This window comes from Lepisma saccharinum, chromosome 1 (genome assembly GCF_977018435.1).
Source record: "Lepisma saccharinum chromosome 1, izLepSacc3.1, whole genome shotgun sequence".
In the NCBI taxonomy this organism is placed as follows: Eukaryota; Metazoa; Arthropoda; class Insecta; order Zygentoma; family Lepismatidae; genus Lepisma; species Lepisma saccharinum.
In genome coordinates, this window is record NC_139229.1 from 142,143,412 (window position 1) to 142,165,601 (window position 22,190).

General features: G+C 40.6%; 1 protein-coding gene across 1 annotated transcript in view; it reads right to left on the reverse strand.

The window, feature by feature from the left end:
• LOC146001912 (breast cancer anti-estrogen resistance protein 3 homolog) overlaps nucleotides 1–21,819 on the reverse strand; it is a 256,008-nt gene extending 234,189 nt beyond the window's left edge. The window contains exon 1 of the mRNA XM_083139638.1: nucleotides 21,486–21,819. Coding sequence (XP_082995764.1) covers nucleotides 21,486–21,513 — 28 coding nt within the window. The 5' untranslated portion in view covers nucleotides 21,514–21,819. The remainder of the gene's footprint in view (nucleotides 1–21,485) is intronic.
• Between the last annotated feature and the right edge of the window lie 371 nt (nucleotides 21,820–22,190).

Consider the following 22,190-nt stretch of genomic DNA (forward strand, 5'->3'; position numbering starts at 1 on the left):
CAATACCTCTTAAATCTTAAATGAGAATTATGTGAAATATTGATATTTTCGAATAGAACACTGATTCCTATCATACTTTCTCCAGGCTTGAGACTGGCAAGGTAGCTTGTAAACGTACTTCCATTACAACCACTTTGGCGTGTTTAAAACCAGTTATTCCACACATTGTCAGTCATAACTATTTCCTAATTCTCGTATCTTATTTTTCTCTTTTATTTCTTGTCAGCACGGAAGTGCTTCGTCAAACTTGGCTGGGAATTTGGTTCAATCAAGTTTTTGAACATGGGCAAGAGCCAACAGCGAATACACTTTCCAACACTCTCGTCGATTTTAATGTCACGCTTCTTCCTTTTCTGACCTTCTAGATCAGGGGTTTCCAACTGGCGGCCCGCGGGCCGCATGCGGCCCGCGATGTCTTTTTTTGCGGCCCGCGAAGGCAGTTTGCAAAATACATTTATGTTATGGATTTTTATTAAAATACGTTCTATTTATGAATTTCCTTAAACAACTGGCGTTTCTAACAGATATCACAGGTCATCTTGACGAACTGAACTTGAATCTGCAGGGATGAAACCAGCTGGTGTCAGATTTAATGGGAAACATAAATGTTTTTCGTAATAAACTGAAGATTTTCAACGTTGCTTTGGAGATGAATAAACTGGTCCATTTTCCAAGCTGTCGGCGACTAGCAGGAGATGAAGAAACACTGAGCTTTTCTGAATTCAGTGAAAATATTAAAGAAATAATGGATGATTGTGACTCCAGATTTAAAGATTTTGGAGAACTTAAAATCAGCATCCAGCTATTTAGAAATCCTCTTGGCGTTAACATCGAAGAACAAGAAGCTTCTCTCCAAGAAGATTTGTGTGATTTGCAAGACGATTTCCTTCAAACTAGGCAAGAAAAGGGGCCAGAGTTTTTCAAATACCTTTCAAACGAACGCTTTCCAAACCTTCGTAATTTTGGACAAAGAATGACATGGATGTTCGGCAGCACATACACGTGGGAAAGGGTTTTTTCTTCAATGAAGTTCATCAAGAACCGCTACAGAAGTCGATTGGTAGATTCTTCACTGCTTCACCTTCTGAGACTTTCAAATACAGAAATTGAAGTGGACATTCTAACTTTAATAAAAGAAGCAGATCGGCCTCAATTTTCAAATTGAACACTTACTATGAAGGATTCTTATTTGCATGGTGTGTTTTTTATTTCTTTCAATTCATCCATAAGTATTGGGTTTTTGTGTAATAAATTCTAATTATACAATTTTAATTTGTGATTCCATTGTTTTTATTGCCTCATTTTAGAAATTTAGGTCATGCGAAAGTACTACATTTTCAGTTCAGTACTTAAAATTTTTGTAATTTTTAATCCCCCCCATCCCCCCAAAAAAAATCCGGCCCGCCAATCAACTGCTGGATATAATTTTGGCCCTCGGACCTTTTGAAGTTGGAAACCACTGTTCTAGATTAAGTTCCATCCGCATGTACTTGATGTTGGGGTCTTCTGCTTGGCTCTTGAGGCAGGTCAGAACATCATGCATTTTTAGATGCGGCCTTCCAAGCCACCCAGTAACGGTGATTAGGGGAGAGGGGCAGCTGCCCCTCACTTTTCGCCACTTTTGCCCCCACACTATGCTAAACCTTATCTACAAAGAAAAATAAACTGTTTTTGACACCCCCCCCCCCAGTTTTGTCACTTTTCCCGCCCCGGTTTTGGAACCCAATCGCCACCACTGAAACCACCTATTTATTTTGTTGTTCCAACCTTCTACAGCATTATTAGTTCTGTGGCGCCTTTGGTTAGGTGAGGTCCTGATCGTCGCAATTGTCCGACCATTAATTTGTAAAATGATCTTCACCGTCAAAATCATCGCAATTGACCGTGATTTTCGCTCAGTCGCAATTGTCCTAGATTCCAAATGAGACCTCTCGGATTAGAATGACGTGGCTGAAGACCTAAGCCAAGATAAGAAAACCCGTTACAGGCTCACCCTCCAGCCAATAGGCCTACACAAGAGAGCGGAACACGGTTCAAGCAAGCAATCAGTACGGGAAATGCAATGTGCAACGTAATGGTGTTAATGGACAACGCAAGCAAGCTGGAGCGACGAAAATACACTAGAAATATCGGATTTAGATGCTCGTCACGGCTTTAAACCAGCTTGTAACTTGACGCTATGTCTCTTTTAACCTTACTTCGACAGTGTTTGTTTAACGTGACGTCCGGCCGGTTTCGAGTTTCGAGAAAATCGGATTTACTCCTTTGGCAATCAGAAGGAAGGGGGCGCTGGAACAGTTTTCCCCAACGGCTGTGTAAACCCCACCTATGCTCTTCTTTATGACTTTATTTACTACATTGGCAGCAGCCGCCACATGCATAATGGTGCGAGTTCGGACAAACATGAAGGATGGTGGCGTGTTAGTAGAGGCTTCAGGCTGATTCTGATGTGCAATTTTCTACTTTCCTGTAGAGATAAATGCGCCCACTCTCTGAAAACTTGCACAGGCCTATGAACATTAGGGTAGATGCATTTTCAGCTGGCAACTGGCCTTGATGCCTACTTCGAACTGCCAATCGTCTTCGATGGAGCAGGTGGCAATCTCAGTTGCAAAGTGGACGTTGTAGGCAGCAACGTTGTCCAGCGTAAAACGCCTTCGTATGCGCTTGCAGTAGGTTTGACAACATTGAGTGCACCCGAATCTCGATTGTTTGTTTCCGAACCAGCGTTCGGCACCATGTGACACGAAAGGTAAAGATGACAGCCGAACACAGTTTAAATAATTACTGATTGGTCGATTTTTAGGCTCAAGTTCCAAGCAAACACAAGGGTAAGTTCTTAGTTTAGACTACCATAGTTCTGAGCCACTATGATCATTTCCATACCCACCAATACAAACCACCAGTCCAACTTGAGTATTAACATCAATACCAAGTTGTTATTGCCGCTCTAGACTAGAGTGATGCAAAAATTTGGCAACCCTGTGATCGCTTGTAAGATGTCAAGATATTTTTTTACTGGCTCTGTCTGGTTCGCTGCACTTTCTGACTCTTTGCACTACGTGTCTAGTTAGTGCAACACCGAGTAGTCTAATTCGTTCATTTCGTGTCATGTATGCTTTGTCTGTACCGTTTGCACTACGTTCTGAAGCGTCGTACAGTGTGGTATATGGTCAAGTGATACGTGTTAACCAATCAAATGAACGTTTAAAGCAGCTGACGGGCATTCCTTGGATCTTTTATGCATTCAACGTCTACTTAGTTGAACACCATATCCCTTGCACCAGCCTGATACAGGATGTGCCTGCACTACACCTGGTGTCAAAAAGTGTGGCGAACTAAACTATAGACTGGGCTACTACTTTTGAATGTCGGTTCACTCGAAATTTTTTTAAATAATTGGCTCATGAGTAGACCCGGATTTTTAAGTTCCAAAAATAGGCTCTGAAAATCATAAAATAGGTCCTAATAAGGTTCTAAAAATTCTAACATAGGTTCTAAAAATCATTAAATAGGTTCTAAAAAAATTATATTACCCTTTAAAAATCCTGAAGTAGGTTCCAAAAAACTTAAAATGGTTCAAAGATCCTGAGAAATACTAATTCGGTTCAATTGTTATAAACAAAATTTCAAAGGAACCGTGAGAAAGTTTAAAAGATATATGTTACCATCAAAAATATTAATTTTCTAACCAAATTTTCATTTCTATGCATCATTTTCAAAATGATCCACAAATTATTGTAATACTAATACTTATACTGTCAGCAAAAGTTACTAATCGATATGATAAATTAATTATGTATAATTTCCTGCACAATACATAATATTTTTCACATTATCCTCAGACAAACCCCCGCCTTTTATCTGTGAGGATCATCTTATATGCTGAAGATGATATTTAAACAGATGTTTAGTCAATGGTGCAAATTTGAATGCTAGAGAGCACCAAAAGTAAGCGGATCAGAAGTTTGCACTTTGGACTGTGCAGGCAACAGTGGCGCCAGACATTTTGTTTTGTTTAGAGCTTCAAAAAACATTATGGACTTAGATGGAGGGAAATCGGCAGAGAGTATATTTCAAACAAGTTGGTCATTGAATTTTTTCATTACCAAACAGAACAAATACCTCTGTGTGATGTGAAAATAATGTAAAACCTTTAAAAATATATAAAAACGTAAAAAAGGTTTGATTTGGGCACGAAAACCTAAATAGGTTCTAACAAGCAAGGTTGTTTTAGGCACTATAAAACTTCGGCAGTTGTTGCACTTTTTAATGAAATGCTGACATAACTTGTTATTTCTTATTTACCTGGAAAGGAAAAAAAAATGGGTTAAAAACGTAAAATCCGAGGTCTACTCACGAGTCACGTCACAGTAGGTTCAAAGGAGAAATGGGGGTAAGAAACTATTGAAGTCATAATTCGGAGTTTCCTGACTGGTGCCATGTCCGCATGTGGTTTGTGGACAATAACGATCTTGTGCGGCACTTAATGACTTTAGGAGCGGCGATTTTATTGCATAACTGAAAAAGTTATAATTTAGTGGGTAACAATCTTGATTAGCAACACTGGAATTTCAAAATTCTACTAAGACAACACTTACATAGCAATAAAAATAACAATACAACTGGAAAAAATGATCAACGATAATCTTGTTCACTCATTTTAGTTTCAGGTAAAATATGACAAGTCAATATGGACGCCTGCAAAGTTATGGATCAACACACGTGGCTACTTGGTCAACAACTCGGCGCAGTTTGTGTGCGTCTCTCTCGAAGGTCATTGGCTCGTGCTTATTGTCTCTTCAATTCGTCATTCAAATGAAGTGCACAGGAGATAAGAATGTGCTACGTGCTCCTGACATGAGTCATTGTTTAAACTGTTTAACTGGTCTCCCACGTGTCGCTACAAGCTTATAAGCTGGAAGGGAATTAATATCATCCACTTCGCCTAGCTAAGTAAAATTGTCATTGTCGGCAACTTATTGCAAAACACCATGAAATTTCTACAACTCGCAACTTTTCCGGAAAACACAACTTTGCATCGTCTTTTGATTTTTACCGTTACCATTTCTATCACCGTAGGAATATTAGGCTTCCCCCTTGATTTTATTCTAAAATTATTCCGAAAATTTGTCATGTGGGCAATATAAATGGGTTAAAACTATTCTACTCTGGGCCAGAGGCCAGGAACATATCTAGAGGGGGGCTTAGGGGGCTCGAGCCCCCCCCGAAAGTTTTAGGTTTACACTAGATAAAATGAGTTTTTTTTTGTTTCTTGTGGTGTGAAATAAAATAATGTGACAATAATTTAAGGAAATAAATAATTATCGAGGCAAGACGGAGAATGTTCCGTAACCCTGTTATTGATAATAGCACGTATCCAAGATGGGGCACAGGGGGCTCGACCCTCTCCCCAGGAAATTTTTCACTTTACGTTAGATAAAATTAGGTTTTCGGCTTCTTAAATAATGTGAAAATAATGTAAGGAGAGAGATAATTATCGAGGCAAGACGGAGCATGTTTTATACCCCTGTTATTATTAATAGCACGTAGCCAAGGTGGGGATGAGGTGGCTCGAGCCCACCCCCAGGAAATTTTTAAATTTACACTAGATAAAATTAGATTTTTGGCGTCTTGAATAATGTGAAGATAATAAATTTATAAATCTGAGAGAAAATAATTATCGAGACAAGACGGAGAGTGTTCTATAACCCTATTATTGTCAATAGCACGTATCCAAGGTGGGAATCAGGAGGCTTGAGCCCCCCTTCAGGATTTTCTTCTGTTTACACTAAATAAAATTAGGATTTTGGCTTCTTGAATAATGTCATGATAATTTGGGAGAAATAATTATCGAGACAAGATGGAGAATGTTCTATAACCCTGTTATTGTTAATAGCACGTATCCAAGGTGGGGTTGATATGGCTCGAGCCCCCCCCCCCCAGGATTTTTTTTATTTTACACTAGATAAAATTAGGTTTTTGGCTTTTTGAATAATGTGACGATGATTTAAGAAGATAGACAAGTATCGAGGCAAGACGGAGAATGTTCCATAACCCTGTTGTTGGTAATATTGAACGTACACTTTTCTTGCGCTTTCGGTATTGTCTCAGAGCACTTGAGGACTATGTAGAGACTTGACAGCATTTGGAAGCTGCACAACAAAGGTAGAGCCACACGTAGGGCGATTCGTTGTAATTTCTAATCTCTGGAAGGCGGGAGAGGGTACGTTCTTGAATGAGAGAAGGAGTCAATTACTGGCGATATTAACGAATCGTTTTATCTGCGGAACGTTCTACAATATAATGAGGATATAAATACGCCGATTCAATTTTTCGATTGATCTGTACAAAGAATCGGTTAATGAGATTTCAAAGGTGTGACAATTCATACAGTCGATTGGTGATCAGATCAGTCAGCGTCCTATGGTTGCTTTATAAGATATAGTGATTCGAAAATGAAGACATTGACGACAGCAGAACTTCCGGGGCCTCAGAGTAGTGCTAGCTCGGTTCGAGGGCCAAAGAGATCAAGGCCTCTCTCTCTTTCTCTCTCTAAAGTGAATATTTCATCAGTACCGGATATTAAAACAGAAATAAACTGCATAGATCAACTGAAAATCAAAGTTTTGAGTGATGATTTAGTTTTGCCAGAACTAAATTTCGTATATGCAGTCTGAGAATTTCATGATATAAAAAAATACTTTTGTTTAAGCCTACTGGGTTCGAAACAATTCAAACACTTAACTACCATAAAGAGACAGCCGAAAATTTTATGAATGTCGAGAAGAGCAAGAAGATGTTGCATATGTAGACATTTTAGGCGGAAATTGCAGGCTCTACCAGGACCCAAATCAGGGCTCTACCAACTGAGCCACCTAGTCACCCTTGACTTCAACCGATTTTTCGTTAAAATGTCTACATAGTACATGTCCTGTGTATATCAAATCGTAAGGTGTTGCCTGTATAGTGAACAAGCACAGAAAATATAGGAGAGAGAAGAAAACTGAGGAGCATTATCACCAGTTGAGGATAATTTTTTTTCTGTGGCCAACAAGAGCTACCACTTCAAGGTGACATTGACAGTGGCCTAATAAGGGAGATTTCACACAGTGTCGCCTGAAGATTAGGTTTTTGCGGCCTTTTGTGTCCCTATGGTGTGAAACGTTGCTGTTGATTGGCCCATTCCAATCGACATGTATCGCGTGTCCCTTCGGTCTGAAACCTTCCTAAGTCTTGAAAATCCAAGTCACAAGGATGGAAAATTAGGGCCTTCTTAAGGTTAGGTGTGAAGGCAGGCAGACGACAGCACCCTAAAGGATCATATTCAAACCTGCAGGAAGAACGCATCTTACTTCAATCTCCAATATGATGATAAAAACTTCTGGTGAGTTCATTTTAAAAAATGTGTCCGAGATAAAGAGAGGCGTGCCCAGGATTTTCGGAAGGGAGAGGGGTTACGGATACTATTTTTGGTAGTCAGTCCTGATTTTGCCATTTTTTCCCTGTCTTTGACGTTCCTTTTTTCTTTTTTTTTTTTTTAAAAAAAAGGAATACTGGGTCAAATGGGGTTATGACCTCACCAACCCTCCCTTGGGCACGTCACTGGAGATAAATGAGTAAGCATTTGATCATACTGGGAGACGAAACATTAGATGTGTTGGGAACGGAAGGGTTTTCATTATGCATTAATTGTTTCGTGATCCACCTCTATTCGATAAGACTTCTTTTGTTTCGTGCCGATATATAACAAGACAGCGGAAGCTGTGACAGACATTTTTGAACACTTGTGAGTGCTAAGGCCTGAATCTGAACAATTTGGTGGGTTTGGCTTTTATAAGAGCTGAAAAAATGGGAGGACAAGACACGTTAGTGGTGTTCAGGCTCGAATCAGAGAGAAATATTCGAGAGCTGTCTGCGTCCAGTTCGCAACCCACAATTTGAATCTCACGTTGTCGAGTGGATTGTCCATCCCCTGCATGTGTAACAGCTTCATAAAAACATTCAAAGATACCATAGATGTTTTTATACCTGATGAGAAGAAATGGACAAACACACATACTGAGATGGTTCCGGCACACATTATTAATGCATGGAAACAGAGGAGTCGAGTGGTAAAAAATGTTCCGATTTCACGTTCTGTTTAAAATGATAGCCTTACAGTGGCAACGATTTAAGGGATAGTTGCTCCCCATTTTTTATTTTTCTGCTTCAAAATTATGGCCTCTTAATGTTAAGCCTTGGCTACCAAGAGAAAGTAAACTTTCCTTGCAACGACCTCCGCACTCCCCCCCCCCTTTTTGGAACCCAATTGCCACCACTGGTCTTAAACATACAATTGTGAGGTTCTTACTATACCCCTTAAAAAAATGGTGTTGAGCCCCCCCCCCCCGAAAGTAATTCCTGGTTACGTGCCTGCCAGAGACCATCTAACCTCCTGGTGGTGACGGACTTCATTCAAGATCTGTTGAAACGAAAACGATATAATCTCATCTGTCGGGGCCTCCCCGATGGTGCAGCGGTAGCGTCATCGCCTTGTGGTTCGGATTCTACTTTAAAACTGTAGGTCCGGTTTCGATTAGCCTATCTGTGCATAAAGTGTACTTAAACTGCTTTTTTTTAACATATTACTGGAACCAAATCAATGGAAATTTCTAGTTGACAAAAACGCCGAATAAGTATTGGCCGATATCGCTAAATAAAATCCAACCCATACTTTCAGACAACCCTATTTGAGATAGACTGTTTGGAGTCAGTTTGGCAAGATGCAGTTGGTTTGACTATTTAATATTATGTCGTTAACGATATTAAGAACAGAGAGTATCGGAAATCTGTACAAAGCGACTTACATCCACTTATTTAAATACAAGCAAAATGCAGTTTATTTACTTGGAAACCAGATCCCTTTAATAATAATAATGCAATTAGCAACAGCATTTTGAATTTTTGATACTACCCAATTTAACTTTGGATTTGACCTCATATATAGCGGGAAGACATTAACAAATCACAAGGCATACTCTTCCAGAAGAACGAGATAAACGTCGTGGCTACGTGCTGCCGCCTACCGGCTTTTGAAAGCAACGCATCATTGCACACAGAACGCAACGACCACCTTCGGGATGTGTAATCTGTTGAGACTTGATAACCGTCATTACGCTGCCTTTTGAATTGTCATTCAAGCAACATTTCATTCCGGCGATTACTGGAAGATTTGCAACCGCTCCGGTTGAAGGCTCTCCCTTGATGGAAGTTCCTTGTTCACGGTCGGCTGAAGACGCTGTGCGTGGAAGCAAACGATTTGATTGCATAACGAGGAAGAAGCGTGATTTCAAGCCTGTTGAAAACTCAGAGGCTACCGTTAAGTCATTGGGGTGTGAAAGGTCTTCGCTTTGTTGGTCCCAAAGCTGGTGGGGTCAACGAATGCACTGGACATTTTGTGATCCTTTCCTCTCTTGATCATCAGTAACAATCGCTGAGTCCCTTTCTAGTCTGCCCTATCTTCTGTACTTTCTTTCTTCTTCTGTCCATTTTCCTCCATCTCCTATATCTCTCCACTCGGTCACCTTCTCTGTCTCTATCGTCATTCCTCTTTGTCTCTCCCTTTGCCAATTTATCTCTCCCCTCTTCTATCATTTCCACTCTTTTCTTCTGTCACTCTCTTTTCCAGACTTCATTATATTTTCCTTGTCATCTCTCTTTCTCTCACTCTACCTTCTCTGTTTCTCCTTTCTATCTACTTTTGTTTCTCTCTCTCTCCTTCTATTTATTCTTTCTATTTCCTCTCCTCTTCCATATAATCCCCCATGTCTTTTCTGTACTTTCTCTTCACTGCCTTCTCTCTCTTTCATGGTCTTCCTCCTCTCTCAGTTTCCCTTCATTAAATATCTCACTCTTCCTCTTTCTCCTAATCTCTTTATCCGTCTCCCTTTCTTTCTCCCATAAAACTTTTCTTTCCGCTGGACCTCCAACGTGTCTCATCATCCCTCAAGACTGTGAACAAGTTCATTCTACCGTCGCAAAAAAAATGAAAAAAACCTCTTTGAATTATTCCCGACAAATAAATACCACTTATATCACTATATTTTTAATTGCCTATACTTTGTTCGTACAGGGTGTGTGTTTCATCGTAATTCCCTCCTGCATTTCGGAAGTTGGTTGCTCAGAGGTTAACTCACCGACGGGGATGAAGAGAATAAATATCGAAGTGTTTATCCCACCTTACAAATGTTCGTTATGTCCTCCCTTGGTGACTCGGCTGACGTACGACGAACAGCCGGGGCCATCGCCTGAGACTGTGAACCACATACGAGCAATATTACAGAATTATAGTGTCTTATTATATAATACAGGACTATTGTAAATGATCTTCCCAATTTCAAAGTTTAATAACTCACGTTTATTTATTCACAATATCGCATTCCTGTTAATAAACTGCTCATCTTATATTGGAGGATCTGCTGCCCCTGTGTTCAGCTCCTTTTGAAAATAACTTTCCGAACTCTTTTATAAGGTTACTTGGAAAGAAATAGCCTACACCAGTGGTTTTCGACCCGGTAAATTATTTCCTTTAAAAGTCGATGGCCCAATCCCAGAAATTTAACTCGTAATCAGCTTTCTATTTTCTTTTAAAATTACACATTAATTAACACGTTTTCTTGAAATTATATGTTAATAACTAAATAATGGCATGATAATGAAGAGCAATAGTTCTTGTTGACAAATAAAATTAAGTTTAAATTAATTGCCTACTAATGGATCAAATAAAATCTCGCAGTTTCCTCAGGCAAGCCGCAAGCATCATTAAATTAATTTGGAAAGTGCTGATTTTCAATGGCATGTTACATTTCGAACACCGCATAATTCCAATTAATACTATTAATTGGGAAATCGATGGCTAACTGATAACTAAATTATTAATTTGATTTTAATGATGTTGGCTGAACAAATTTATTTCGGGGGTACTTCTCGCGGCCCGGAATGATGGAGGTTAGAACCCTGTACCGGATCCGGTGTTGACAAACGCTAACCCACACAAAGTATGGGTTTTAAAAGGAAGATTTCTATATTAGATCATTCCATACGTGTACGCACACAGAACGCTATCCAGAACACCTGCGTAGAGGAACGAGCTGTTCGAACTCCCACATTCTTTCCAAACAACGACCGGACCAAGATGGCCGACCCGCGCACTCCATTCCGACCACGTTAAAAATCCCCAATTACGCCAAGTTAAAGACCGGGTTGAGGAGCAGACATAATTTACGGCCTGCAATTACCTTCCTTCTAATCGCCCTGCCACCAGAACATCATCTTCCTAGCTTCCCCGCGTTCACGAGGAAATCTACTTAGGTACACAAATCAGCCCCCCAAGGTATTCGGGAGTGAAATAAAATAAAAAGTGTATCACTTTATACTTGGGATCAATGGCGTTTGTTGCTTGTTTTCTCACCAGCCTCCGCGGCGGAATGCAGCAGTAACGCCGGAATATTTACATAGGAGGGGCGGGGGAGGGGCAGCCGAGCACACAGCGCTGGACTCACCGTCGATGGTCCTAGGTTCGAGCGTTTGGAAAGTTATACTTTTTATAAGTAGCCGGTTATCTCGTTGCATGCACGATATAGTATGTGGACCATCTAAAATTATTGACTTATTTATTTTACTTCGCTTTTCTGCCACTTGTGGCTACTCGTGAAAACGAGGATGAGTGATGAAATTCATGAAGGAACAGTCACAAACATTCATGCTCAGCCCGGAATTCGAACCCGTGACCCCTGGTGTACTAGCGCGCTTTGCAAACCACTCCGCCACAGAGGTCTGCCCGATCTAAAATTAAATATAATAAACATGAACATTAAATAACAACATTTTGTTCCTACTTTTCACTGTTAAAACGAACAGAAGAGTAGCTGCTAGTTTCGTTACCTCACAAAGTAACAACATTACGCTTCCTCACTCTCAAAAGTAACTACTTATTATTACTCGTGACAGTTACTTCCAAATCCCTTTTGGTAGTGTCCCTTCATAAATTTTATCTAATTATCATTTATCCTGATAGTCGCGATTAGCCTAAAATAAGCAGAAAAGCGACGTAAAATAAGAAAAACGTACAATGCCCTAAACACCATGCATACTACCATAACGTTTTGCATTCTTACTTCACTTTCAACTTCCCTGAAGGGAAGACAAGTTCGTGTAACCTAATTTGTGTCCCATTTCAACAACTTTTACGCACAAAATATTCCTTATTATAAGAATAAGTAAACAGAAACTTCCTAGATGTATATTGACCTTTAGAAGTACCTAAGATATTCACTCAAGACTGACACTATTTTCCTTGTGAAACTTCCATTTTATCAATTCGAGGTTTAGTTGAAATTCAGAAGTTAATTCGCCAATTGTACTCATCAAATAATGTCATCAATCTGATAGGAAAGTTATTTTGTTTCTAAAAAGTGAAGGGGGATTTAAGGTCGTAACGCGCTTAGACATCAGGGTTCCTACGTTCGAATTCTGAAAATGGATGTCCGTCTTGTGCTCAGATAGGCCAACCACTTAGGACTAGACCTACAGTTTTAAAGTGGGACCCAACCCACTGTGCAAGGTGAATCCGTCTAGGAGCGAACAAAAAGGGAGGACGTTAGAGTCGAATTACTTTCGGAACATCTCCAGCGGACTACGCGAGTCTGTCTAGCGAGCCTAGTGGGCGTGTAGAGCCTGAGCTGGGGGATTAGCGATAGGTTCTGGGTTGAGACGACGTCAGTGGCTCGCTTCGTTGATTGGCTGCTTCAAGAGTTGTGACGTGTTTCGAAGTTTCAAATGCATAACAGCCAAAGATGTTATGTAAATAATCTCCCTCTACCTCCAAGCCACCCCACTGATGTGTCAATAGACCCTTCATCTACTTCATCCTCATTATCTCGGGCAGCCCACGAGATTCGCCTTTGCTTTCTTTGTCTGTAGAAGAAAAACTTGCAAGGTAAGGAGTAGATGAGGCAGAGGCCCCGATGATACACTACGATTGTCTGTGGAGTCCAGCGTTCTGACAGTTTACGAATGCAATGCTTCCGGAACATGTCACCCAGTTCCCACTGCACGTGTTAATTACAGTGAAAGTGAAAGACTGCGCACACCTCTGCGTCGGAATGATAAACTGCACTCATTAGGCGGACATGCAACGTTGGGAAACGTTGGAGATTGTGTATGCGGGGAGAATCACTAACTGGCCTATCTGGTTCACAGGTGGACCTGTTCCGCCCAGTGAAAAACAGCTTGGTTCACGATGAGGACATCTACGTAATGTCAGCTGATCACGTAGCTGGATTTCCTACAAGAAGATCAACTTGCCGCTGTAGGTGCAGTATTGCTACTCCTAGTTGGGTAAAGATTGACCTGTCGAACAAGAACGTGTTTAGGGCGGGGGGGGGGCAGGGAGTCCAGACCCCCCCCCCGAAAGAGTTACTAAATAAAATAACTATAATTAAATATTGAAAATATACTTTTTGTTTAATCGAGTGTTATTTATACCAGCCAAACTAATTGGAAGGCAAGGATTATATTGGGATCATACTACTTTGAATGACAGTACCAAAGAAAATTTATACAAGATTTGTTACTTCTTACAATAATATGGATTAAATATTACCAGGAACTTTACTTTTCGTCAACTGGAACTAAAATCCTTTTTTGATATTCAATAAATATTCAATTGTTTATCTATTACACATTAATTTCCTTGCGAGGGAGTTCTTTATACTTTTTTTTACGAATATTTCGGACCTTAGCTATACGTAAGCTAGATAATGCATACGTGCTGTTACATCATTATCCTTAGCCCGTCTTCTTACCTATCCATGTAATAAAAATTGGTTCGGACCCCCTTCGAAATATATGTCTAGGTAGGCGCATGGACGTCCGGAAGGGATGCAAGGGGGGCATTCCCCCCCACCCCGGAAAATTAAGGCCCACCTAAAAAGTATGTATTTCACACATAATTTCATTTCAGTCAGTAATTTATGTTAATTATTATAAGGGTGTTGAAGGAACATGATAATTTCAGACTAATCAGACTTCTTTGAGAAGGCATCACTATTATGGGGGAAAATATGACTCCTTTGCCCCCTTGAAAAAAATTACCTTGCTTGCCCATCCCTGGAAAAAATCCTGCGGACGTGCATGTGTCGGGATAGGTTTTCCAAAGTTAGGAGTTGTATTTCATCCTTTGCAGCCAGAGAAATGATTTCCTTGGCCTATCTTGAGGTATGCATTTCCTCCACTCTTTGTGTACTTCCATGATGGGTTGTACAAATAATCACGTTAAGTGATTTAGCTGAGTTACTAATTAGAAAGGCATTTGTTAGTGGCTGCAACTTGCGAGAACATAATCTCTCGTTTATTGCAAGATTGCAAGGTAAAGGCAAATCCATAACCAATTGGAGCAGTTTACGTCATTATTACAACACATCATGGAAGTACAGCGCCACATTTCAACCTCGTGGCGGAAAATGGAACTATTTTTTTTCGCCATCCTCTTCCCCATGGTCTGCATAGTGGATTCACCAAATTTCAGAGTTCTACGATGCCTGAAACAGGCTACAGAGGGCTCTAAGTTGGGCAACTTTAATTCTGGCCAACCTGTACGTTATACTGGTCGCACTTCGAGCTGAATTTCCATCTACCTGAGCACTGACATCGGATACACATGTTGCCAAACGTACTATAAAGGAGACATCGATATCGTTTACGTTATTCTTAGAACTTTCGCATGCTCTTGTGCGTGTAGAATGAAATTTGATCGTGATAATAAACATGTCCCCACCATCGTGAGGAAAATGGGGAGCTACGAATGAGTAGATTAACCCGGTCATGAAAACCTACAACGACTGGGTTCGTCGTGCCGATCACACGTCACCCCGTAACTGATTGGATGATCTCCCGCCTCGGGTGAGTGAGTAGAATCAGGTGGGGGTGAGGCCACAGTCGGTAGCTAGGTCCGGGCCCTCAATGAGCTGTTGCGCCGTCGGTTATTATTATTTTGAATCTTGAATTTGAATTAAAAATTTTGGTGCGTTAGCAATGAGGCTATTTTGCACCCGTCAAACTATACGGGGTATAGCCCCTTATCATAACAAAAATAAAAGCGTGTCTGAAAACTAAAATTTCCTTACCTTGGTTAAAAGCTGAGGCTAAAAAGGGCGCTCAGCACAAATAAGGACAAAACACAGGACGACACAGAATTATACTGGCCATGTGGCCAGTCGCCAGAGCCTCGTTAGTCTTCAGTCCAGGGTGTACTACGTGGAACTGAGGTTGACTATTGGGCGCACTACGTGGAAGGAGCACCCCTTACACCCCGGTTATTATTATTAAATAAACATTTCCAAAAAAACAAAACAAAAAAAAACATTTTTTGGACTGGAAAACCGTGAAATGCCAGGGAATTTCATAATAGATTGATTGATTGATTTAGTTTATTTTACTTCGCGTTTTGTGCCTCTTGGCTAATTTGCGAAGATGCGGATGAGTGATGAAATTGATGAATGGACATTCACAAACAACCAAGCCCGAGCGGGATTCGAACTCGGGACCCTTGGCGTCGCAGCGCGATGTACTAACCACTCGGCCACAGGGCCCGGCTGTTTATTGATTATTTCATAATCAAAATAAATGTAGCAGCCCTGTACATCTGACTAATAAGGGCAAAACATACAAGCAGAACCAGAGCCTCCCGATGGCGTAGTGGTAACGTAATCAAGGTGTCCCGTGTTCGATACCCGGTGGAGCTATATAGTAGTTCGAATCCCACTTTAAACTGTAGATCCATTCCTATTACCCTCTGTGCATAAAGTGGAACAAAAACTCAAGAAATGCTGAACCGAACAAAAACGTTCGGTTTCCAGTATGGGTGAGAAACTGTCATATCACTCTAGCTCTTCAACCACTTCAACTCCCTAACTACCCTGGCTTCCAGCGTCAGGCTTTAAAAATAAGCCCTATAAAGGCCGATGGCATACAAGTTAAAGAAGCCGGGCTATTATCCTGCAATCAGACCAGGCAAAGGTAAATAACAAAACCGACACGCCCAGAAAACCTGTCTACGATCCTGCCAGCAAGAGAAGAAAGGACAACATGCTCAGATGTAGATGTGAAGGTGTCGCTCGCCACACTCCGCTGGGCCTATCATGTTTTTTTTACTAGTACAACTACGTCATTTTCCATCTTTACTCCGATAGGCTGGGAATGGCTGTGCTTTTTCCCATTAATGGCCTTGATCCTTGTATGTTTCTGTGTTAGCTCCTGCAGGTCTTGTGCACTGCAAGGCGGTGCAGAACTTGTTTAACAGTGATTCAGAGAAGAGTGGAACGAGGTGATTGTTAAGCGTTAGTCGATGTTTCCCCGAGAGCAACATTATTGCGCTACCTGTGTTTGTTGTTTCTGTAACAAAAAGTTCAATTCTCTCTTTATATTTCGCTTGTTAGCTGGGAGAATATTTGGTCAAGCCTCCGGGTTTTCTGGGAGGATGCCCCTGTGACATGGTGTCAATGAGACAATTGGGGCAGGGGGATGCTTTGCGAAAATTTTGCTAGCTTGGGGGTGCGGGTACCATCCCACCCCTCACTTCGAGCACTGCTCTTAAAGAATATCGGCATTGGTTACTCACTTCTGGACATGAAATCGTCTCTGTCCTGAGACATTCTTTTCTAAACGCAGACAGAACGAGAGAGACATTGGCCGACCCTCGTGTCGGAGTCGTTAGCACTAGGGATGGCAAAATCCGGATATCGGATGATTTTCTATCCGGATGTCGGATATTCTCATATCGGAATTATTCGGATATCCTAATTCCGTGTCCTCCCGTTTCGCCTTATTGCGTTTTCACCTTCCCCAATACAATTTCAAATTAATTACATGATACGAACTTTCTAAGGCGAAACGGGGCATCCCATTTCGCCTTACACGCAAAAAATTTCCCACCTGGGAATATTATCGACTGAAGGGTAATTCATAATGGGAGCATAGAGCTTGTGATGTTGCCTACCTTGGCTCCCCACCACGATCCCAGGTTAGGATAGGTTAGGTTAGGTTCTTAGTATGAGTCCAAGACACACGCATTAAATTCACAATTTCACGTTATATCAATGTAGCATGGTGTTTTATTACATTAATAATAATGACCCTTCATGTCGATAATATTCCCTGATGGGAAATGTTTTGTGTGGAAGGCGAAATGGGATGCCCCGTTTCGCCTTAGAAAGTTCGTGTCACATAAATCATTTGAAATTGTATTGGGGGAGGTGAAAACGCAATAAGGCGAAACGGGCCGTAATCCCTAATTCTCAGAATATCTGAATTCTTCGGATTATACGGATATCCGAATGTGTGCATTATCCGGACAGTTTTATCGTTTATCCGCTTTACAGGCCATCCGTATATTCTTATATGCATGGTTTTTTTATACGTATTTTCCACAAATCCTACCTCAAATCTGTTCTATCCAGATTATCCGGACATCAGAATTATCTGGAAATCCGGAATATACGTTGCAACAGAAACGGATAATTTGAAATACGGATTATCAGTTATCCGGATTTTGTGACGGTCATCCCTAGTTATCACAGCATGCTACGATGCAAGGGGGTACCGGGTTCGAATCCCGGTCTGGCAACGGGTGTTTTTTTTTCTGTGAACCTTCATCAATTCCATCATATCACTCATTTTCATTGTCGCAATTAGCCAAAAGGGGAAGAAAAGCGACATTAATTATTCTATTTCATTCAGTCAATCGAGAGAGACCACTCTCTGCGACTTTAGTAAATTTCAGCTAACTCAAAATTGTTTAATGTGTTTTTGTCTTATTTTACGTCACATTTCTGCCACTTTTGACTGATCGTGACAGTGAGGATAGTGATTATAGATTAATTTGATGAAGGGACTTTCACAAACCCAGGCCGGGACTTGAACCCGGGAACATGTCTGACAAGACCGAAAGTCCACCACTTAACGTGACCAGACACCGAGCCATCTACCTTACCTTCATCGATACCTCGAATGTTGCAGAACCCTATCGATAAGTACGTATGCTAGCGATCTATGACCTAGAGGTCAACTTTCCTGGGCGTCCAATTGCAGTTCTTACACCATACTTGAATTCCTTTCAACAAGTCGAATAAAACAAATGGTCACAAGAGGAGGTCTGCGCCTTGCTGTTTAGAAGCTGTTTCTAGCGACATCAAGGGCCAATGTTTGACCTGTAGGTAGAAGACCTTTTTCATGTGTCCTCCTTTGAATGGATGGGGATTTTCAACCACGTATCGTGTATTTGTTTTGGGACCTTTCTTTGTGGTAATGCCACCGTAAATCACCAGATTTGGACGGTGAACACCCAGCATAAATTGTCATCACTTTAAAGTTAACGGTACTAGCACCTTTTGACACCTAAAATTAACATAGGAGGCACTATATTGAGTCTTGAAAAATCTAGCTCCTTGAAAGTCAGTTTTAGCTCAATTTAATGTGAAATTTAGCTCTTTTGCGCGCATCAGGTTTGGAAACACTGCCAGAATGGCCGTAGGAAGCTAGGAGAAATGCATTACGCTTATGGGAGCATTATATTATTTGTTCTATCGGGAATATCAAACCATTCAGACGCGAGGCCACTTCGCCCACCCCTTGCTACGTCACTGATGTAATAACTGACAAGCAATTTCTTTGCACAATGTGCTGTTTATATAGCTAGGTAAAATTTTCAAAGCCGGGAAACAGATTTCTTTATATTTACAGGAGAAAGTACTTACGTAATTGAGTTTCTGTAGACTTGTGACAGGTCGTACAAGTGTTCTTTCTCATCGGTCAAGTTAGTATTTCACCGTTAATTCATGTTTATATGTGAGTGCTAATGGAACCTAACCTCGTAGGCATACCTCGTCCCCGTGATGGTTCGTAGGACTATCTTGAATTTTTGGGGCTAACGTCAATGGTTTTTGGGACTAACGTCAACCATTCACGGGTAGCCCCAAAAATTCACGATAGAGCACGAACCATCACGGGGACGAGGTATGCCTACGAGGTTAGGTTAGGCCTGTTAGGTTAGGTTCCATTAGCACTCATTTTCACCGAAAAATACCTACGGAAGGGGAAAAACAAGGAAGATTAATTACTCGACATCTCGAAAATGGAAAATATTTTCGTTACAAAAAGCTAAATCCCTTGTTAAACAATCTTTCGCAATGCAGAATAGGTAAGTACGAATGTCAACAATTACAGAGTAACGAGTTACAGACGTTTCCCGGCTTTGAAAATTTTACCGCTATTTTATGTCACTCTGTAGTCTCCTATAACGCAATGCCATTGATCTTAATCTTCCTGAAAGAGCAAAACACTGCTACGGCCTGGGGTTACAATGAGTTAGTTACATATGATTAATTGCATGCGAGGTGTCAACTATACATATGTATAAGTATATGTTTCGTAAATCTTTGACCAGTACTACTCAAACATAATACAATATATTTTCCTTTGTTGAATCAATATATCTTCGGGAATTATAAAGTTTCGGGTGCACATACATTTGATCCCTAAATAAATATAATATATTAAATTCTACCTACTGTATCAGAAGATAAATTTTGTTTTATTGCGATTTCATCATGCTACGAATGCAATTTTAACATGGTTCGAATTAGATTTACTTCTGTTAACACATACTCAGTGGCGCAACCACACGGGGGCAGGGGGAGCACTGCCCCTCCAACCTTGGACTGAAATTAGTTCTAGGGGGCAATTACCGCCCACAACTTCAAATTTTATGCTAATAAAAGTACATTTCGTAAAATTTCCTTGCTCGATTCGCTCGCAATACCTGCTTTTCTTAGTCTTATCAAGTTCAGAGCCATAGCTAGGGGGAGGCGGGAATCGGCCCTGGGCGCCGAACGATCTAACTGAAAATAAGTTGTAAAATTGACTGATTGATTTGTGGTTTTAAGTCCACTTTGCTCACAGAAAGGCTAATCGGGACTGGACCTACAGTTTAAAGTGGGATCCAAACCACTGTGCCACCTCCACCGGGTACCGAACCCGGGACCCCTTCATCATCACAAGGCTACGATGTTACCACTACACCATCGGGGAGGCACAAAAGTTGTAAAAGAGGGAATGCATTGGCGTCCCGTGAAATTATTTGCGCCCTATTAAATCAATATTGATTTCAGCCTGCAAGAAAATTGGATTTTTTTTTTTTTTTTTTTGCTCGGCTCGCTCGCAATGTGTCATTGTGCTCTGTAATGCTTTGTAAATTAACCAGACAGAGAAATAAAGACTTGTCTTAATTGATTTGGTTTTAAATGCATGAACAATTGTTCTGAGGAAAGGGAGCGTGAACATTGAGACAATTTATGTAATCGTTGCTGTTGGTTTATTGTGAGATGGATGAATTGGTTGTGTAATGTATTTACATAATATATGTTGTATATAATATGTATTAAAGAAACCTTGAATACGTACACAATGTAGTGTCCACGTCGCTCCATATTGCTACATGTGAAACATATATTGTGCATGAAAGTTATACATGTTAATGGAAAAATGAATTATATTTGGAATGCATTTATCAAGCATTTTCTGTCTTTGAAAAATAGTTTGTGTGCTTGTTTTCCATTATTAATGTGAAATTGGACGTGTTGAAAAAAATAATTCAAATCGTTTGTTCGAACACAAATGCTTTAGCACCAACTTCTACCCCTTCTTGCATAATTCACGAGGGTAATAAAGTCTTTGATACTACTACTCATCATATCATCACTCATCCTCACCTTCGCAAACTAGCCAAATGTGGCACAATAAGCGAAGTAAAATACAGCAAATCGATAATAAAAATAACAATAATAATAATGTTATAATAATATTATCATTACCAACATTATTATTGTTATTATTAATGGTACGTTTATCCTGGTACTTGCCCCCCCCCCCAGACAAAAATTCGTGGTTGCGCCTCTGCACATACTACGGAGTTTTAGCGATTACTTAAGATTTTGTTCAATATATGCTTTCGTAGTTAGGTTAAGCAGGCCAGGTTTGGTTCTCTTAGTATTGAAATAAATTCCCTAAATGCATTCTACTAAGGTTCCGATTTACTTCTACATTAATTCCCACTAGTCTACGATACTTATCAGTTACTTATCAACGGAAAATACATTGTCCATGGGAAGCGTGCATACTTGCGTAAGGTAATTTTTAAGTTGTTTTTTTTAAATATAAATACTTTTTTTCGAAATCCAAACAGTGCTAATTAGCTTAAGGAAGATTCAAATTTCGTGTGACAACGATTGCCAAAATTCTAGGATATTTAATCTTCCTGCTAGGAGAATTTGAAAAAAAATCATAAAACAATCTGAACGGTTATCGATAAAAGGGTGTAAAAATACGACCTCTTGCGATTTTTTTCATTTCAGTCTGAAGTTACAACAGAAAATAAATGTGACACTTACCTTGGTGCCAGCTTGTGTCGTGATCCATTGAACCAAATCTTGCTATCTCTTTCCTTTGTCGAAAAAAAATAGGGAAAATATATTTTTCTTTGCTGCGAGTAAAATGCACCGGCAAATACAACCACTCACTAGTTCACAGAAAACAATCCCCCCTCACTGCACTTAGCCTTGAAGACATCGTTGCATAATCCCACTGTTGACGTCAAACCCCAACAGCACGTGAAACAACACAAACATCGATCGCACTTATTATATCACACGGTAGCACAGAGGTCTTATTGGGCCGCATCGGTCCTCCCGAAGTGAGATGCACGCCGTGCGTGGGAAAACAAGTGAATAACCAAATGCTTCTTCTGCCAACCGCGAGCTGAAGCGAGTTCCTTGACAGGCAGCGCCACCTCGCAGGGTTTTTTTCCTCGGCTCTCGTAGGGAAAATTACCGCAAGAGGGATTTTTCTAGGGATTTCGGTTCGTTCTTTTCGTGCAAGATCAAGTAGCACGGATGGGTCGTATCTATTCTGTTGACCTTCTCGTAGTCTCCTGATTTCTCTCCCACGTGTTGTATGTTCGAGACCGGTGGGCGTCAACAAAGGGATTCTTTTGTGGGAGAGATATTTACAGGTGGACTCTGCTGCTATGGTGTCCGTAGCTTCTGCAATTCTCATTCTCTCTCCCTCCCTTCCTTCTAACCTATATTCTCTTGTCT